The sequence below is a fragment of the Schistocerca americana genome, chromosome 2 (assembly GCF_021461395.2).
Source record: "Schistocerca americana isolate TAMUIC-IGC-003095 chromosome 2, iqSchAmer2.1, whole genome shotgun sequence".
In the NCBI taxonomy this organism is placed as follows: domain Eukaryota; kingdom Metazoa; phylum Arthropoda; class Insecta; order Orthoptera; family Acrididae; genus Schistocerca; species Schistocerca americana.
Window position 1 is genome coordinate 273,223,128 of NC_060120.1, and position 21,723 is coordinate 273,244,850.

At 38.6% G+C, this 21,723-nt stretch overlaps 1 protein-coding gene across 3 annotated transcripts in view; it reads left to right on the top strand.

The window, feature by feature from the left end:
- Positions 1-21,723, top strand: part of LOC124594766 (oligoribonuclease, mitochondrial) — a 68,551-nt gene that overhangs the window by 36,363 nt on the left and 10,465 nt on the right. For all 3 annotated transcript variants that reach the window (XM_047133154.1, XM_047133155.1, XM_047133152.1), the window contains 2 exons: positions 10,109-10,270; positions 10,348-10,441. In XM_047133154.1, the coding sequence (XP_046989110.1) occupies positions 10,109-10,270; positions 10,348-10,441 (256 nt within the window). The remainder of the gene's footprint in view (positions 1-10,108; positions 10,271-10,347; positions 10,442-21,723) is intronic.

Below are 21,723 nucleotides of genomic sequence, written 5' to 3' on the forward strand. Positions count from 1 at the left end.
TATCATTTAGCTACAATATAGCAGATCAGCAACTGGAAGCAGTTAATTCCATAAATTATCTGGGAGTAGGCATTTGGAGTGATTTAAAATGGAATGATCATATAAAGTTGATCATCAGTAAAGTCGATGCCAGACTGAGATTCATTGGAAGAATCCTAAGGAAATGCAATGCAAAAACAAAGGAAGTAGGTTACAGAACACTTGTTTGCCCACTGCTTGAGTAATTGCGAAAGCGTTGTGGAGATGATAGATAAACTCCAGTGGAAGACTCTGCAGGAGAGACGGTCAGTAGCTCGGTACGGGCTTTTGTTGAAGTTTCGAGAACATACCGTCACCGAGGAATCAAGCAGTATATTGCTCCCTCCTACGTATATCTCGTGAAGAGACCATGAGGATAAAATCAGAGAGATTAGAGCCCACACAGAGGCATACCGACAATCTTTCTTTTCATGAACAATACAAGACTGGAATAGAAGGGAGAACCGATAGAGGTACTCAAAGTACCCTCCGCCACACACCGTCAGGTGGCTTGCAGAGTATGGATGTAGATGTAGTTGTGGAAAGGTCCCAACACACTTCCCTGGGGCACACCCAAAGTTACTTCTACGCCTGACAATGACTCTCCATTCTAGTTAACACGTTGCATTGTCCCTACCAAAAAGTCCTCAGTTCAGTCACATATTTCACTTGATACTCCATATGATCCTTCTTTTGACAATAAGCATAGGTGTGGTACTGAGGCAAGTGCTTTGTAGAAATCAAGATGTACAGCATCTACCTAATCATCTTAATCCAAAACATTCAGTATGTCACACGAGAAAAATGCAAGTTGGGTTTCATATGAGCAATGTTTTCGGAATCCATGCTGGTTGGCACTGATGAGATCATTCTGTTAGAGATACCTCATTGTGTTTGAGTTCAGAATATGTTCTAAGATTATACAACAAATTGATGTCAAGGATATTGGATGGTAGTTTTGTAGATCACTTGTACTACCCTTATTGCAGACAGATATGACCTGTGCTATTTTCCAAGTACTGGGCACAGTTTTTTGTTCAAGTGATCTACAATAGACTATAGTTAGAAGAGGGCTAACTCAGACACAACAATTGCCCAGTCTCCCATATGGAGGAAATAGCAGAAGGCACCCCTGGCATAGAGTGTCAATTGAAAGCATTGAAAACAAATAGAAAGTATTCTGTGGCATTGGCCCCTTACTTAGCTTTCACTTATTGCAAATCTTTTGCCCAGCGCGAAGTCCCAATGAACTAAGGAAAAGTGCAAGTGAATCCTGTATATAAGTAGATTAAAATAGTGGGCCTGCATAATAACATCCCAATATCCTTAGAATTGGTTTGGTGCAGAGTTCTTGAGCTTATTTTAAGTTTGGATGTAATAAATTTCCCTGAGAGAGAAAAGCTTTTGACAACAAATCAGCATGGCTTTAGAAAGCATCACTCGTGCAAAATTCACCTTGCCGTTTTGTTGCACGATATCCTGCAATCTATGGATGAAGAGCAAAAGACAGGATCCCTATTCCTAGATTTCTGGAAAGAGTTTGACACTGTGTCACACTGCAGACTGTTAACAAAAGTCTGAGCATACATAATAGATTCTCAGATCTGTGAGAGGCTCAAAGACTTCTTCAGTAATAAAAACCAGTATGTTGTCAACAACAGCAAGTGATCATCAGGATGTGCTCCAGGGAAGTGTAATAGAATCACTCTTGGTCTGTGTATACATGAACAGTCTGATGAGATGGGGTGAGCAGCATTCTGCGACTGTTTCCTGATGACACTGTAGCATACAAAAAAGTGTCGTTGACTGACAGCAGAAGAATACAGGATGATCTAAACAGAATATATATTTGCTGTAATGAATGTTTGCTCTAAATGTAGACAAGTACAGGATGTTGGGAAATTCCCATACAGACTTTGAAGACTTGTAGAGGGGAGTGAATACATAATATTTTGAATAGGAACCTGTGTCCAGAAATGTACCGTTTCCATTATATGATGGTTTCAATTCAAATGTTTAACTCATCCATTTCTGCAGGATGAATTGAATTAGGCATGGCGTAGTACAGCTATTAGGTAACAATTCAAAAGGAAACATAATGAAACATCCATTAATCACTTAAGCACATTTGTTTGTTTTAACACTTAAACATTATGTGTTTACATTGTTCCAAAACAGAAAAGGACCCAACCATATTGTCCATACAGAACAGTACTGATGCATTACAAAAGTGGCTCGATGTGCCAATCACCAATGTTATCACAGACATTGTACTTATAAAGCATGTTCTGGTACATGCTCTCCATCCCACCTGGTGTCTCTTCAATTTCAATTGCAGCATATGTGGGTCCACTACACATGTGAATTGAAACCATCATAGAATGGATGTGGTACATTTTCATACATGGGTTCCAATTTAAAATATTACGCACTCACTCCCCTCTAAAAGTCCTATTACTTTGTAACAGGTATTTCCAAACACCATGTTTAAGTTAATGTAGATAAATAGGAAAAACAATCCTGTAATGTTTTAATATAGTATTAGTGGTGTGCTGCTTGGCACTTTCAAATAAATTAACTATCTAGGTGTAACATTTCAAAGCAATATGAAATGGAATGGACATGTAAGGTCTCTAGTAGAGAAGGCAAATGGTTACCTTCAGTTTATTGGGAGACTTTTAGGAAAGTGTAGCTCATCAATAAAGGAGACCACATAAGGAACACTTGTGAGTCCCAATACTGCTAGTGTGTTTGGGATTGCAGCCTGGTTGGGGTAAGGGAAGGCATCAAAGTAATTCAGAAGTTCACTGTTAGAGTTGTTACTGGGAGATTTGATCAACATGTGATTACTATGGAAAGGCATCATGAACTCACATGAGAATCCCTGGAAGGAAGAAGAGGTTCTTTTTATGAAAAAGTATTGAGAAAATTTAGAGACCAAACATTTGTAGCTGTCTGCAGAACTATTCCAATCCTACTGCCATCAATGTACATTTCATGTGAGGAGAAATAAGGGCTCATATGGAGGCATATAGATAGTTGTTTTTCCCTTGCTTCTTTTGCGAATGGAACCGGAAAATTGTGGGGAAAGGTACCCTCTGCCATGCACCGTATGGTGGCTCCCAGAATATGCACGTTTATCTGGAAGAGATGCAGGTGGCCTGTAATAATGTTCACAGTCCACAGCTGATGTGGTGCCTTAGATTACCACCACAGCTCCCACAAAAGCCCAGGTGAATGTTCCACATAGAATAACACTACCCCCACTGGCCTGGTGCTTGTTGCAGACAGCCATTTGTCAGGATGATGGCATATCCAGACAAACCATGGAGCCGGTGTAGCAAAAAAATGTGATCATTCAATCAGGTTACATATTTCTATGTATCTACAGTCCAATCTCCACAATCCCGTTCCTACTGTGACCCTGATTGATGATGTCATTGATTCAACATGGGAACACATAGGATTCATCTTCTGTAGAGCCCCACATTCGCCAATATGCACTGAATGGTGTGTCATCCAAAATATTTGTGCCAGCATCACCATTACGCTTTATCTTCTGTCACAGATGCCTGTCTATATTGCTTTACAGTGCCAACAAGTCTGATTTCCACATTCTGTTACAAGTGTGGACGTCCAACACCTTGCCTACATGTGGTTTAAGTGCCCTTCAACAATTTTCCATAGGTGCTTATGACTGTAGCATGCCAAACAGCTTACCAGCGTTACTGTTTCCGAGATGTTTGTTCCCAGGTGCCAGACCATAACAGTCTGCCCTTTGTCAATGTCCTTTGGCCACTTGGGGCCTGTATTGTCACTAGAATGACTCCCATTGATCTCTGCTCCGCTTATATACTTACTTTGCCACATCATGTGGCCTCAGTGTCACTAGGCAGCACTCACTCAGGTAGTGGTCATGTTGTTTTGGCTCATCAGTGCATGAGAATGTGAGAAGTTAGAACTAGCAGAGAATAGATGGCAAAGCGGATGATTGGGGGGAAAAAAAAGCATAGACAGTACAAAGATTCTCACAAACAAAGGAAAAGGTAAAAAAAAAAAAAAACATTACAGGGGAAGAAAGCTCAAGTAAAGCAAAAAGTAAATAATGTTAACTACGAAATATGAAAGTATGTTCCACAAAGAAAGTTAATAACTGGCTGTGAGTGAGGTGGATGGTAATGGCAGGAAAAAAAGGAAAAAAAAAATAGAAAGACAAAGGATTAAACAAACAGAAAAGAGAGACTAGAAAAAGTTTAGACCAGGTTCCTTAGATAATTTGCTATATAAGCTGTAGTGGAACAAGTAATTTTACTGAAAATGAATATGAACAGTCACAACCACAACAAACTTTTTTTTTAAATGTAAGATCACCAGTCTCAGTCTTTTAGACTGCACATAGCATTCGTGGAGGTGTAATGCCTACTCCGTTCACAGCCACCATCTACCATCATGGTGTAGGTCTGAACAGGGTCTAGAACAAACTGAAGCTGGTAATCTTATATTTAAAAAAAGTTTATTGTGGTTGTGACTGTTCATATTCATTTTTAAGCAATAAATAAACCACTGTACTTCAGGGAGACCTGTTATCAAAAATTACTGATTTTACTGGTTGTTAATGTAACTCCCTTTCACACGTTTATGTCTACATGGTTACACTGCAATTTACACTTAATTGTTTGGCAGAGGGTGCACAGAATCATTGTGACTATTTCTCTACCATTCCACCCTGGAATAGCATTTGTGGAGAGAGTGAACACCTAAATTTTTTGTTATGAACTCTGATTTATCTTATGTCATGACGGTCATTTCTCTTGGTATAAGTGGGAGTCATCAAAATATTTTGGTATTAGGAGGAGAAAGTTGATGATTGGCCTGTGGAGAATAGATGCTTATTGCTGGAAGTGGCAATTGATACTCAACATAAACAAATGCAATTTATTGTGAATACATAGAAAGACCATTTATTGTATTATTATACAGTTACAAAACAATCACCGGAAGCAATTCATCATCATCATCATCATCATCTTGGACAGTTTCCAGCCACTGGCTGGGTCTGTCGGGAACACAAGCCTCTCCATCGTGTTCTGTCTTTCCACCATTCCCCCTCTTCCACCTTCGTCCAGTTCTCTCCTCTTCTCATCACACATTCCTTCACTCCCTTCAGCCATCTATCTCTTGGTCTTCCTCTGGCCCTCTTCCCCTCCAGTTGCAGATCAAACATCCTCTTTGGAATTCTTCCCTCATCCATTCTCTTCATGTGTCCATACCACTGCAGTCTTGATTTTTCTATCCTGTCCTGTACTGGTTCCTCCTTTAGTCTTTCCCTCACATACACATTTCGCAATCTGTCTCGTCTTGTTACACTCAACCTGCTCCTCTGGAACTTCATTTCACTAGCCTGTATTCTACTTTTGTCGCTTTTGTGCATTACCCATGTCTCACTTCCGTATGCCAATATGGGGACAAAGTAGGTTCGGTATATAATTCCCTTGGATTTCTGTGGCACCTCCTTGCTCCAAATAAGCCCCCTAATGCATTTGTAGAACTGCTCTGCTTTTCTGCACCTTTCATTTATTTCCATCGCGTTTCCCCCCTTACTTTCAAATCATGTTTCCCAGGTACTTGAAGTTCTCTACCACTTGTAGTTTTTCCCCTCCACAAGTTATATCCACATTTGGCCTATTCTTCTTCCTTGTTGTGACAATTATTTCACTTTTCTTTGCAGAGAAATGCATTCCATATTGTGCTGCCATTGCCTCCCATACATCTAACTGCTCTTGCACCTCCTTCTCGCAATTTCCCCATAACATCAGGTCATCGGCAAAAAGCACTGCTTTCATTTTATGATCTCCAATTGCATCTGATACTTGCTGTAGGATTTCATCCATAACAATAATAAACAATAAAGGCGAAAGTGCACTTCCCTGTCGCAGCCCATTTTCCATCTTGAACCATGCAGTACGTTCCCTCCCCACTTTCCCTCATACATTTTTCTGACTTTTCGTGTTATCTCTTCATCTATCCCTTTTGCGTTCAGCACATCCCAGAGCTTGTCCCTATAGATACTGTCATACGCCTTCTCAATATCTAAAAAGGCCATGATTAAGTCCTTCCCGTACTCATAGTGCCTTTCCTGCAGTTGCCTTACCGCAAATATGAGGTCCGTTGTTGATCTTCCCGGTCTGAAACCATACTGCTCCTCTTGCAGTCTACTTTCAATACTGCTTCTTATTCTATTCTCCAGGATCTTTTCATAGATTTTTCCACAGTGGCATAGCAGGGTGATTCCTCTGTAGTTCTCACATCTCCTTTTATCCCCTTTCTTGAAGATCGGGACTATAATTCCTTTCTACCGGAAGCAATTATTTCCATAAAATATCTAGGGGTAAGCGTATGAGAGGTTACATGTGGAACAACCACATAAAGTTAATAGTGACTAAGGCAGATGCCAGACATATTCATTCAAAGAAACCTCAGGAAGTGATGTCCAATAAAGGAAATAGCTTACAAAATACTTCTTGACTAATACTTGACTACTGCTTGTTAGTGTAGTATCCATACCAGGTAGGACTGATACAGGACGTAGAGAAGATCCAAAGAAGAGCAGGATATTTTGTTACAGATTCATTTAGTAAGCATGAAAGCACAGAGGAGGTGTTCAGTTTCACATGCTGAAAGAGAGGCTTTCTGCATTATGGTATGGTCAACTGTTACAATGTTCAGGGAGTGCACATTCCTAGAAGAGTCAACAAAGTGCTCCTATGTGTATCTTGCGAAAAGACCAACAAGAAAAAAATTAGTGTGTTACAAGTCCACATTGGTGCTTACCAGCAGTCATTCTTCCTGTGAACGAGAAAAAGGAGAAGTAACACTGGTATACAAAGTACTGACCACCACACACCACAAGGTCAGAGTGTAGATGTGATGTACACTGAAACTTCTTGAAGACATCTCACTGCAATGAAAAGTGCCTTTGTTTTAATGAATGCCAACCCAACTCGCTTGCCATATCCCTGACACACTGTACCATGTATCAAGTTGTTACGAACAAACTGCCTTTCTTTGCATTTTTTCGATATACTCCAGCAGTTGTATCTGGCAAGGATCCCACCCTGTGCAGCCATACTCCAGAACAGGATGGAGAAGTGTAGTGTAGACAGTCTCATTAGTAGATTTGTTGCACCTTCTACATGTTCTACTGAAAAACACAAAATGTGATTGACCTTTCCCCCAAAATTTTCTTTGTGATGCCTCGAATTTAAGTTGAACATAATTGTAACTATTAGGTGTCTAGTTAAATCAGCAAGCTTCAAATTTGTCTGATTTAACCAAAATATAATGGAATTTTTTTAGTATTTATGCAGAGGAACTCCCACATTTTACTGTTCAGGATCAATTGCCACTTTTCACACCGTGTGTGTAAACTGCATAAAATCTAAGAGTGCTGCTCACATTGTCTCCTAAATTGTATATACAGATTAATAAAAGCAGAGAGTCTTTAACACTTCCTTTGGGAACCCAGATCTAACTTTGGTTTCACTAGATTACTTACTGTCAGTTAGTACAAATTGTGATCTTTGACAGGAAAGATGATATGCAACAGGCATGCAATTTGATGAGAAGCTGCTTGTGAAGAATGGTATCAAAAGGCTCATGGAAATCTAGAAGCATGGAATAAACTTTAGATCCCCTGCAGATAGCAGTTGTTGCTTCATCCAAATAAAGAGCCATTTTTGTTTCACAAGAACAATATTTTCGGAATCCATGCTGGTTGTGTGTCAATAGATTGTTTTGTTCATGTTATTTCATTGTGTGGGAATACAGTGTACATTCCAAAATCCTCCTGTAAATTGGAGTCAGTGATACAGACCTATATTTCAGCAGGTTACTTCTATTTCTTTTTTATGTGTGAAATTTTCCGGTCTTTAGGTACAGATCTTTCATCGAGCGAATGGTTGTGTATGTAAGTGAGCAATATCGTCAGCATATTGTGAAAAGACTATGCAGAAGTGGCTAGAAGACAAGAGTCTACAGAAGCATGTATAACTAGGGGAAAGACAGATACCACCTAAAGGAAAATTAAAGAGGCCTTTAGAGGCAAGAGAAGCTGCTGTGTGAATATCAAGAGCTCCAATTGAAAAACAACGATAAGCAAGGAGGGAAGCTTAAAAGTGGAAGGAATATATACACAGGGACTATACAAGGGAAATGGACTTCAATGCAGTATTATGGAAAGGGAAGAGGACGTAGATAAAGATAAGATTGAAGTTACAATACTGTGAGAACAACTTGACAGAGCACTGAAAGATGTAACCTGAAACAAGGCACCTAGAGTAGACAACATGTCCTCAGACTTTCTGATACCCCTGGGACAGCCATCCGTGACTAAACTATTCTATCTGGTGTGATATAAGGCAGGGGTAATACCATCAGACTTGAAGAAGAATGTAATAATTCCAGTTTCATTGAAAGCGGGTCTGACAGGTGTGAATATTACCAAACTAGTATAATAAATCATGGTTGCAAAATACTATCACAAATTACTTACAGAAGAATGGAGAAGTTGATAGAAGCCGACATCGGGGAAGATCAGTTTCAGTTCTGGAGAAATGCCAGAACATGCGAGACAATACTAATCCTAGAACATAGGTTTAAGAAAGGCAAAGAAATATCTATAGCATTTGTAGATTTGGAGAAAGCTTTTGACAGAGTTGACTGGACTGCACTCTTTGTATTTATGAAGCACACTGGCTCTGTTGAGTCATGAGGTAGAGAGATGATTGTGAAAGTGATAAATACACGTTGTGATCGGCACACTTAATTTTCCTGTTGTTCACTTTTCATTGACCTATTCATTGTTGAAGCTCCTCATGAAAACATGTTCTTTCAAAATATTGTTTTTATCCATTGTTATATGTTAATAATCTCCAACTGTGATTAGTGAAAAACGTGTACACCAGGTTTGTTGTGTATAGGATGTTGGCTGTGGGTGTAAGTAGTGGGCTACAAAAATTTCAGAAATAGGACCCTGGTTATTGTATTGTATTGTATGGAACTGGGGACCTAGAAATGATGGAGAGGCTTCGTCCCTGCCGTAGCCCTCAGTGGTTCACAACCAACAACAGGCTACAGTAGTCCACTCACCCCACCGCCGCCCCACACCGAACCCAGGGTTATTGTGCGGTTCGGCCCCCAGTGGACCCCCCCCCCCCCCCCCCCCCCAACTCCATCGCCCCCTCCCCCCAGGAACGTCTCACACCAGACAAGTGTAACCCCAATGTTTGTGAGGTAGAGTAATTATGGTGTACGTGTATGTGGAGAAAGTGTTTGTGCAACAATCGCTGACATAGTGTAACTGAGGCGGAATAAGGGGAACCAGCCTGCATTCGCTGAGGTGGATGGAAAACTGCCTTAAAAACCATCCACAGACTGGCCAACACATCGGATCTCGACACTAATCCATCAGGCGGATTTGTGCTGGGGATTGGCAGGCTTTCCCAGCTGGAAAGCAGTGTGTTAGACTGCACAGCTAACTGGGCGGGCAGGTCCCTGGTTAACTCCAAAAATGTTTTCTTGTTGTTAACATTACTTTTATATTTGGTATTGTGTTGTGTTTGTGAAAGAATTGTGTTCAGTTGCCATATTAAAACATGTGTTCTCCGGTAATTGGTGGGGTGAGGCAGGAAGCCCAGCACTCAGGAAACAAAGACAAACTTCCCAATAGGGCTGTTTGAAGTAAAGTATTGTGGTGTTCAAGTTAATCTCGATTACGGCTTTACTTTTCTATGATATGATCTTGATTTATATTTAGTCTTAGTTTACCATGGGCATTGCACATCACTCTTTGAGCCTCAATGTAGTTTGACCTTTCGTCTATCCATACAATATGATACGACAAGAAATTGGGTCCTACCCCACTTAAGCAAAAATTTACTAACTATTTTACATGTTACCTGATAAATACTACCAGAGTCTCAGCTAACGTATGTTTGCATGTGCTTGCTCCTTCATCAACATCTACATTTTCCCTATAACATGTATCGTTTTATGGGAAACAAGGAGACTCATGATTTATTTTATTTTTCAGATGACTGGCTTAGATCCAATTAAAGATCACATTCTAGAAGTCAGCTGTATTGTAACAAATGCTGATCTGAATGTTGTGCAAGAAGGACCTAATTTGATTATACACCAACCTGACGAGATACTGGGCAATATGAATGAGTGGTGCATTAAAAATCATGGAAAGGTTTAATATAAATATTGATAACAATATTGCAGTAGTAGTTAATTTCATGGATTGTCATTTCATTTGAGATCTTTCAGACAGGTCTTACTGAGGCTTCTAGGAAGAGCACTATTACGATTCAAGATGCACAAAACTCATTGTTGAGCTTTTTGAAGGAAAATGTGCCCCAAGGTAAGCACAACTTAAATTGAAGTAATTCTTATTTTATGATATTATGTATTTGATATGACTCTCTCTTCTTCTGTACTTCCTCTAGGAATTTTCAGATTAATGTGGGAGTACATTTTACTCCTTAATGATATTTGTAGGTGTTAATATAAATTGGTTTCATATTACTTGCTCTAATATTTTGAATGAGGACTTGTATTTTAGTGAAAATGCTTTTAATTAGCTGCCCGCAGTCATCTTTCTTAATAGTGTTATAAGTAATAATGCAGGAGTAGGTTTAATAATGAATAAAGAAATAGGAGTGCAGGTAAGCTACTACAAACAGCATGCTGCTGCTGTGGTCTTCAGTCCTGAGACTGGTTTGATGCAGCTCTCCATGCTACTCTATCCTGTGCAAGCTTCTTCATCTCTCAGTACCTACTGCAACCTACATCCTTCTGAATGTGCTTAGTGTATCCATCTCTTGGTCTCCCTCAACGATTTTTACCCTCCACGCTGCCCTCCAATACTAAATTGGTGATCCCTTGATGTCTCAGAACATATCCTACCAACCAATCCCTTCTTCTAGTCAAGTTGTGCCACAAACTCCTCTTCTCCCCATACCTATTCAGTACCACCTCATTAGTTATGTGATCTACCCATCTAATCTTCAGCATACTTCTGGAGCATCACATTTCGAAAGCTTCTATTCTCTTCTTGTCTAAACTATTTATCATCCACGTTTCACTTCCATAGATGCCTGCACTCCACACAAATACTTTCAGAAACTACTTCCTGACATTTAAATCTATACTCGATGTTAACAAATTTTTCTTCTTCAGAAACGCTTTCCTTGCCATTGCCAGGCTACATTTTATATCCTCTCTACTTCGACCATCATCAGTTATTTTGCTCCCCAAATAGCAAAACTCCTTTACTACTTTAAGTGTCTCATTTCCTAATCTAATTCCCTCAGCATCACCTGACTTAATACGACTACATTCCATTATCCTTGTTTTGCTTTTGTTGATTTTCATCTGATACCCTCCTTTCAAGACACTGTCCATTCTGTTCAACTGCTCTTCCAAGTCCTTTGCTGTCTCTGACAGAATTACAATGTCATCGGCAAACCTCAAAGTTTTTATTTCTTCTTCATGGATTTCAATACCTACTCCGAACTTTTCTTTTGTTTCCTTTACTGCTTGCTCAATATACAGATTGAATAACATTGGGGTAGGCTACAACAATGTCTCACTCCGTTCCCAACCACTGCTTCCCTTTCATACCCCTCAACTCTTATAACTGCTATCTGGTTTCTGTACAAATTGTAAATAGCCTTTTGCTCCCTGTATTTTACCCCTGCCACCTTCAGAATTTGAAAGAGAGTATTCCAATCAACATTGTCAAAAGCTTTCTCTAAGTCTACAAATGCTAGAAACGTAGGTTTGCCTTTTCTTAATCTTTCTTCTAAGATAAGTCGTAGGGTCAGTATTGCCTCACGTGTTCCAACATTTCTACGGAATCCAAACTGATCTTCCGCGAGGTCGGCTTCTATCAGTTTTTCCATTCATCTGTAAAGAATTCGCATTAGTATTTTGCAGTGTGATAGCTTATTAAACTGATAGTTCGGTAATTTTCACATCTGTCAACACCTGCTTTATTTGGGATTGGAATTATTACATTCTTCTTGAAGTCGGAGGGTATTTCGCCTGTCTCATACATCTTACTCACCAGATGGTAGAGTTTTGTCAGGACTGGCTCTCCCAAGGTTGTCAGTAGTTCTAATGGAATGTTGTGTACTCCAGGGGCCTTTTTTCCACTCAGGTCTTTCAGTGCTCTGTCAAACTCTTCACGCAGTACCATATCTCCCATTTCATCTTCATCTACATCCTCTTCCGTTTCCATAATATTGTCCTCAAGTACATCACCCTTGTTTAGACCCCCTATATACGCCTTCCATCTTTCTGCTTTCCCTTCTTTGCTTTGAACTGGATTTCCATCAAAGCTCTTGATATTCATGCAAGTGGTTCTCCTTTCTCCAAAGGTCTCTTTAATTTTCCTGTAGGCAATATCTATCTTACTCCTAGTGAGATAAGCCTCTAAATCCTGACATTTGTCCTCTAGTCATCCCTGCTTAGCCATTTTGCACTTCCTGTCGATCTCATTTTTGAGACGTTTGTATTCCTTTTTGCCCGATTCATTTACTGCATTTTTATATTTTCTTCTTTCATCAATTAAATTCAATATTTCTTCTGTTACCCAAGGGTTTCTACTAGCCCTCGTCTTTTTACCTATTTGATCCTCTGCTGCCTTCGCTATTTCATCCCATAAAGCTACCCATTCTTCTTCTATTGTATTTCTTTCCCCCATTCCTGTCAGTTGGTCCCTTATGCTCTCCCTGAAACTCTTTACAACCTCTGGTTTAGTCAGTTTATCCAGGTCCCATCTCCTTAAATTCCCATTTTTTTGCAGTTTCTTCAATTTTAATCTACAGTTCATAAGAAGTATATAGAGGGTCTATACAAGGGTGATGTACTTGAGGACATTTTATGGAAATGGAAGAAGATGTAAATGAAGATGAAATGGGAGATATGATACTGTGTGAAGAGTTTGACAGAGCACTGAAAGATCTGAGTCGAAACAAGGCCCCCTCGAGTAGACAACATTCCATTAGAAGTATTGATAGCCTCGGAAGAGCCAGCCCTGACAAAACTCTACCATCTGGTGAGCAAGATGTATGATACAGGCGAAATACCCTCAGACTTCAAGAAGAATATAATAATTCCAATCCCAAATAAAGCAGGTGTTGATAGATGTGAAAATTACCGAACTATCAGTTTAGTAAGTCACAGCTGCAAAATACTAACGCGAATTCTTTACAGACGAATGGAAAAACTGATAGAAGCCGACCTCGGGGAAGATCAGTTTGGATTCCGTAGAAATGTTGGAACACGTGAGGCAATACTGACCCTACGACTTATCTTAGAAGAAAGATTAAGAAAAGGCAAACCTACGTTTCTAGCATTTGTAGACTTAGAGAAAGTTTTTGACAATGTTGATTGGAATACTCTCTTTCAAATTCTGAAGGTGGCAGGGGTAAAATACAGGGAGCAAAAGGCTATTTACAATTTGTACAGAAACCAGATAGCAGTTATAAGAGTTGAGGGGTATGAAAGGGAAGCAGTGGTTGGGAACAGAGTGAGACATTGTTGTAGCCTACCCCAATGTTATTCAATCTGTATATTGAGCAAGCAGTAAAGGAAACAAAAGAAAAATTCGGAGTAGGTATTAAAATCCATGGAGAACAAATAAAAACTTTGAGGTTCGCCGATGACATTGTAATTCTGTCAGAGACAGCAAAGGACTTGGACAGTGTCTTGAAAGGAGGATATAAGATGAACATCAACAAAAGCAAAACGAGGATAATGGAATGTAGTCGAATTAAGTCTTCGAAGGAGGATATAAGATGAACATCAACAAAAGCAAAATGAGGATAATGGAATGTAGTCGAATTAAGTCTTCGTGTTGCTGAGGGAATTAGATTAGGAAATGAGACACTTAAAGTAGTAATGGAGTTTTGTTATTTCAGTAGCAAAATAACTGATGATGGTCGAAACAGAGAGGATATAAAATGTAGACCGGCAATGGCAAGGAAAGCGTTTCTGAAGAAGAGAAATTTGTTAACATCGAGTATTGATTTAAGTGTCAGGAAGTCGTTTCTGAAAGTATTTGTGTGGAGTGTAGCCATGTATGGAAATAAAACATGGACGATAAATAGTTTGAACAAGAAGAGAATAGAAGCTTTCAAAATGTGGTGCTACAGAAGAATGCTGAAGATTAGATGGGTAGATCACATAACTAATGAGGAGGTACTGAATAGGTATGGGGAGAGGAGGAGTTTGTGGCACAACTTGACTAGAAGAAGGGATTGGTTGGTAGGACATGTTCTGAGGCATCAAGGGATCACCAATTTAGTATTGGAGGGCAGTGTGGAGGGTAAAAATTGTAGAGGGAGACCAAGAGATGAATACACTAAGCACATTCAGAAGGATGTAGGTTGCGGTAGGTACTGGGAGATGAAGAGGCTTGCACAGGATAGAGTAGCATGGAGAGCTGCATCAAACCAGTCTCTGTACTGAAGACCACAACAACAACAATAACAACAACAAGTAATAATATTCATCATAAACAATCTTCCATACCTGACTGTAGATAACTGTTACTTTCAACAGTTTGTAGTGTATTCATATACGTTTTAATCAATCAGTGGTTGGTTAAGACATTCAGCACTGCCCCCTCTCCTCTACAATAGCATAGCTGAACTGACAGTTTTCTAGCAAATTTAAAGAATAATTACACAGTAGTCAAGCCTCTTAAAGGCACACATCTAGCATTGTTTTAAAATACATACTTTATAGATTACAAAATATGGTTACTTATAAATGTCTTTGCATTAGTACTTGTGTATTAGCATTGCGAAAAACATGAAAAAAGTCCCTCCCAGAAAAAGTTATCCATTTGCACACATAGAAATAAAAACAAAGAAATAACTTCACTAGTGCATATTTATTTCTCATTTTATAATAAAATATAATTACATGTAGTTTGTACAGAACTTGCTTTTAAATGGTAGTTGTGAACACATCATGGTACACTAAGTCCAACATTGCAGTCTTTGCTCCACCGTCTGCTTTCTCTCCTTACCCACAAGCCAGTCTCTTTCTTAATGTAGCACATGACATTTACTTTGTTGACAGTGAGTGGTACCTTTTACAGAAAATGGCAACCAAATTTTCTATCTAGGCTAGTGGCTGGTGTTAGTTCCAATGATAGAATGTCTACTCCTGGTGCTTCGACATCCATGCTAACTTTCTTTTGCTTGATGACTTTCTTGTACATCCACAGTAGAAAACCATCCTCAGTAGAAAAAAAATTTTTTTTCCACCACTTCGTTGTTTTGCTTGTTAATGGGTAGTAGATTTAATGTGATTGACACAGTGTACACCAGTCTTGTTCATATTATAATCTATGACAATATTTGGCTTTATTGTTCTTGTAAAACCTCCTTTTGAATGTACAGAAACCTTTGTGTGGTTGCCTGATGTTTTGTGGATAGACAATATCATCATGTTTATTGGAAATGAGCACTAGACTAGGACCCTATATATATAGTTTTGTTTTGAAGCTTAGTAGGCCTTTTCTGTTGTTCATGACAGTTTCAGTAAAGGCACATTTGTAAATACGCAACTGCTGCTGCATAAAGACAAAATAGGAACTACCACAGGCATCCTACTGCCAGCAGTCGTGTAGCATGCAGGAAAACATATTTCAGTGACTGGTAAAGCTACATCTGTATAGAATCTGAATGCCATCCATACGGCTGATAACATGCACCCGTATGGTGTGTATGGGCATAGTGCTGAATGTGTGAATAGCAAATACTTTGCATGTAAGTGTGTAAGACAATAATGGGTGCTCTATGAATGCTATTAACTTTATTTCCACTCTATGTGAATGCACATAAAGTAAAACAGATTAATATTAATTAATTGTTAATGAAGCCCATAGAAGTCAGTTGACAGCTCCTTTTTTGTTTATATATATCGTAATGGCTTGATGAAAATTAATTGCATGTTTATGTATGAGATACTCCTCTTTGAGCTAAAACGCTCATGACGTTTTGAAGGAAATTCTTTCACATGTGCTTATGAAACAAGACTACTGCTGCCTTGTCACAGAGTTAGCTTTTTTGAAGATACACCATACTACATGGCTTTAAAGCTTAGAAATAAAACACAACCAAGGTTCACGGATTAGACACTAGGAACTACAGAAGCAAACATAGAAAAATACTTAAAAAAGATTTTATAAATGAGGAAGACAAGTAGCAAAAATTTAAAAAAATATATCTTATAATGTCTCTGCATGTGTGTGTGTTCTCTTTTAATGGAAGTACAAGTTCTTTGTATATATAACTATATTTACAAATTACAGAAAAAAGTAACATTTTCATTTTATTACAGTGTGAAAAAATTTACAAAAGAGGAAGACATGCAATACCTATTTAGCTTTTTTAATTTTACAAGTGTATGTGTGCATGTGTGCGTGTGTGTGTGTGTGTGTGTGTGTGTGTGTGTGTGTGTGTGTGTGTGTGTGCAAACATGCTGTACAAATAAACCCCTGCTGCAAGTAAAATGTAAATACTTTCTAATTACAAGAAGTTGCAACAAGTAAATTATTTTGTTATTTTTAAGTTAAATAATATTCAGGTAACAATAAGTAAATCCTGCTATTTCCGTGCCAACAGTTCCATTAACAAATTATGATCTCATTTGTCAACACACTTAGCTTTAGATTAGATTGGCGCATTATGTTCTGACAGAGAGGGAGTTGGCACTTGAGGGGGGGGGGGGGGGGGGGGGGAAGGCGAAGGCGAGTTGGAAGAGGAGTGTTAAAGAAAGACAGAGGTAAATGAGAGTATTCCCAACTTCATTAAGAAAATCTACCAGTTAATTCTTAAAGAGATGTGTATTGGATGCCTAACTGGAACATTTGTTGTACTCAGTATTTTACAAACAGTATTATGTAGATATTGCAGATAACTGATTTACGGACGTAAGGCTGTTTGTCCAAGGCACAGTTCTCCACCCAATGTTTCATCAGCCAATCCTGGAGTCATCATCAGAGGCTTTAGACTCAGAAAGCTGTTACAAATTTGAACAAACTCGCCAAGCTGAACTGTTTATACATACATATCCGTGCAACAGTTGGTTCTGCACACTTTTCTTTTTGGTTTAAACACTATATCAGTACCATATTTTTTGAGTACTTTGCTGATGCAGTCTGTGACAGTTTTTACAAATGAAAGAAAAACTTTCCCTTTACTTTGTCCTTTCTCACTAGAAGCGCCAGATCTCTTAGGGTGTAGTGCCCTACTTGACTCTGTCATACTGACCATTTCTTCCAAAGGCCTTTCTTAAATAATTGAGCTAGTCCTCCAAGTAATGAGTTTTCTTTAAAAAAACCTTGTTTATAAGTTTAGTTGTATGATTGTTTTTAAGTGTAGTCGCATGAGTAGGACTAAAAAATTAAATGTTTTTCATTAATGTTAGCACTAATCGTGTTTACATATCCTGTAAACTGACTTGTGAATGTGAATGCACCTCGTTGTTATCTTGAAGTTGCTGGCTGCTGAGAAAAAACTGAATTCTCTTTGGTGGTAAAAGTCTCCATCCTGACCTTACAGCAATGTGAAGTTTAGTCATAATGTATATGTTACGCATTTGAATTGCTGAATATTAACAACACAAATTTTTATTTTCAAATAATTTTCCCACCTATGATTAACCCAGAACAATCAGGTCTTGAATTCCATGTATTTATTCATTAGTTCTTTCAGCAAGTAACTCTGAATACTATGAAGATAACTTGCCTCTCATGACAAAAGGTATAAAAAAAATAAGATAATTGTGTATCAGGTAGAAAACTAAAGTTCAAACCATCTCACATGATACTCTTTGGCAAACTGAGTACATTATTTTAATTTTACAGTATGTTTTGTAGTACATAATACTCATAGAATGCAGGCTTTCCCAGTTATTTTACTGAGATGGTGATTGAAAGCCTACTTACAGAAATTGCAGACAGCATCTCAAGCAGGAAAGAGGAGTGATCAAAACACTGGTGGACAGGGCTAAATGAATTTGAGTTAATTACATGGTCCATAGATCATCTGACAGTGTGTATATACGACCCGGGAGATGCGTGAAAAACCCCAAAAATTTTTTCATCCGGGAGAAAACCGGGAATAACCCAGGAATTTTTTAGAATTCCAGGAACATCTTATTGTTTTACTGTTAAATTTTTGTAATTTTGACTGATCAGTACTCTAATAAAGGATATTACTGTATCTCGCTACTGCGGAATAATACTGCGGCAATAAAACATAGGGGAGGGGGGGGGGGGGGGTACCTTCTCCCGTTTCTGGCTACAGAAGTGTGGCTGTTAGCTGTATAAGCAGTAGCAGCAAGATGCTACCCGGAAAATTTTACTGGTGCGCCCAAACTGCCAGATTCATGCAGGCACAACAGGTCCAGATTTAGGGGGTGGGAGGCTAACAAGGGTATCTTCCTCGGGCAGCAGTTTTGTTTCACAAAGCGCCTAGCATACTGTGGACGTTGGTCTATTGATTAATCGGACGATTTTGAAATGGACCCCTGTTGGTTTATGAACACATTCTAAGTTGATTTCCGATTGAATCATAAGTTGATTTTTGAATGTGTGCATAGTGCATGTGATGTCTCTGCCAGGGGAATCCCCATCACATCTAGAAATAAACTTTACTGCAGACAAAAGGTGATGAACCTATACAAGATGAGCGGGATAAAGCTGAATGGGTGAATGCTAATCACTGTTTATGTGGTTGACTTGGTTTGTGAACGATCAGCATTTTTATAATTACTTGTGACATCCACAGATTCACAGACTACCAGGAATAACAGGTAAGAAAGATTACTTATTATCTTCTTGTTGTATCCAAGAAAATGAAATTTTAACAGAACATTTTTGGCTAGCTTAAATTCTATTCTGGAAGTAGCGTGGAAAACACTTTGGAAGAACACGTAATAATGCCTATCTGGAGAATAAATGCGAGATAACTAAACTGCTGATTGTGGCAGGGTTAGTGAAGTTAACCGGAGAATAAGTTTTGACACTGGAAGGAATAGTAACAGAATTAGTGATGGAAAGACTGTTTTTTAGAACGAGGAAGAAGATGAAACAGTGACATCACACAAATTACGGAAGAATATGACTATTCCAAATTTATATAAAAATTTCATACTGCTGTTTTTCGATCTCATGCTTGAGAAGCTGGAGCGTATGAATAAAATGTGAAACTATTTCCTAAAGTCAAGCTTTTTGCTTGTAGTAGGCCAAATAGGCATTTCATATTGGTACTCCGTGAGTTATATTCTATCGTGTTATAAAAATTACCATTTGTGCCAAAAGTCTCATTTATTTGATGTGTGTTACATCTGCTGCGATATTAGGCAGGCCTATTTCGTTTTATCTAACAGACAATGACAAAATACACGTAATCAGATCAAGAAACCACACCAGTCTTGGGTACCATTTGTATTAACAGCTTTTTCAGTATTAGAGAACGACATTCTGCCGTATTTGTTCCAGGCTGCATGCGTTTTTTTGTATTTGCGAGCATCAACATTTTTTTACAATTTTTCAGTAGTGGATTGTCCTAAGCCTTTCAGATAAAATGCACTTAGTTCAACACACTCTGGGCTACAAATTGACATCATTATCACTTAGCTGAATGTATTCTTTAATATATTTTTAATAGTTCAAAGTTATCAGCCACAAATTAATAAAACCTCAGTTTTTGAACAGTAGTTTTCCAAATAGAGATTAATTTCTCAGCTTTAACCTTTTTTCCCTGCTATTACACTGTATAGTATAGTTACTAGAGTATCAACGGTGAGCAGCTCACACTTAAAAAAATACACTATTTTAAAAAATGGATTTTTTTAAAAATTTTCCATTTTGTGGCCTGCAATATCTTTGTGTGGGACCAGATAAAAATCTGAAAAATTCACAGTTAATAGACCTTTATGATATCAAACTTCAGTATAAATTTCCACTTTTAGATTCAATTGGAAGTTATGGAAAAAAAATACAAACACGAGTCAAAAATACGTTTTTTAACATCTGCGATATCTGGTAGGCTGATCAAATAAAGTATATCAATTGCATAATGTAACACACCACATTACACTAGCTAATGATTACCACAATGCTGTGGTAATTGTTTCAGCATGATAACAATTGCATCTGCAATCCTATACAAGTCCGATTGTTGTCTTGTCAAAATGGATTTCTGTGGCCTGGAGCTATCAAGTGAATTAAAATACATTCACAGAATTACTGAAGGCTAAAATATGTTATTAGTTTTAAATTTTATTTTATTTCCACTTTTCTGACAGTCAAGCATTAACTGCCTTGCAGAACAATGAAGTTATTTTTGTCGGTTTGCTAAAGAAACATGGCTTTTATTAATCTTTTCCACTGATTCATTACAGGCGGTAAAGACAAGCCATCATGTGAATTACTTTTGAACACATTATCCGAAAACTGTCTTGAATAGCTAAATCGACAGCCAACGTGTAATGGACATATTTTAGATCTGGTAGCCACAAACCGACCAGACCTCATCGACGGTGTCAAGTGATGAGACAGGGATTAGCGATCATGATGTTGTCGTTACGACTTTGGTTACGAAAGTTAAAAAGTTGGTCAAGAAGGCTAGGAGAGTATTCTTACTAGAAAGAGCAGATAAGCACTTAGTAAATGGATCGACTTCATTTATTTCTGGTACGATGGACGTGGAAGAATTATGGGCAAATTTGAAACACATTGTAAATCACGCATTGGAGAAGTATGTGCCGAAAAAGTGGGTTACCGACGGAAAAGACCCACCGTGGTTTAACAGCGCAATTCGGAGAATGCTCAGGAAGCAAAGAGTTGCACTCGCGGTACAAGAAAGATCGGGAGAACGAGGACGGGCAAAAGTTAGTAGAGACTCTAGCTGCTGTAAAAAGAGTGATGCGCGAAGCATACAACCATTACCACTGTCATACCTTAGCAAAAGATCTTGCTGAAAACCCAAGAAAATTTTGGTCTTATGTAAAATCGGTAAGCAGGTCGAAGGCTTCCATCCAGTCACTCACTGATCAGTATGACCTGGCAACGGAAGACAGCAAAACAAAAGCTGAAATTTTAAACTTAGCATTTGAGAAATCTTTCACACAGGAGGAGCGTACAAACATACCGCTGTTTGAGTCTCATACAGATTCCCTTATGGAGGACATAGTGATAGACATCCCTGGGGTTGTCAAGCAGCTGAATGGGTTGAAAATAAATAAATAAATCGCCAGGTCCTGATGGGACTCCAATTAAGTTTTACAGAGAGTACTCTACTGCGTTGGCTCCTTACTTAGCTAGCATTTATCGCGAATCTCTTGCCCAATGTAAAGTCCCAAGCGACAGGAAAAAAGCGCAGGTGACGCCTGTATATAAGAAATGTAGAAGGACGGATCCTCAAAACTACAGACCAATATCCTTAACATCGGTTTGTTGCAGGATTCTCGAACATATTCTCAGTTCGAATATAATGAATTTCCTTGAGACAGAGAAGTTGCTGTCCATGCATCAGCACGGTTTTAGAAAGCATCGCTCCTACGAAACGCAACTCGCCCTTTTTTCACATGATATCTTGCAAACCATGGATGAAA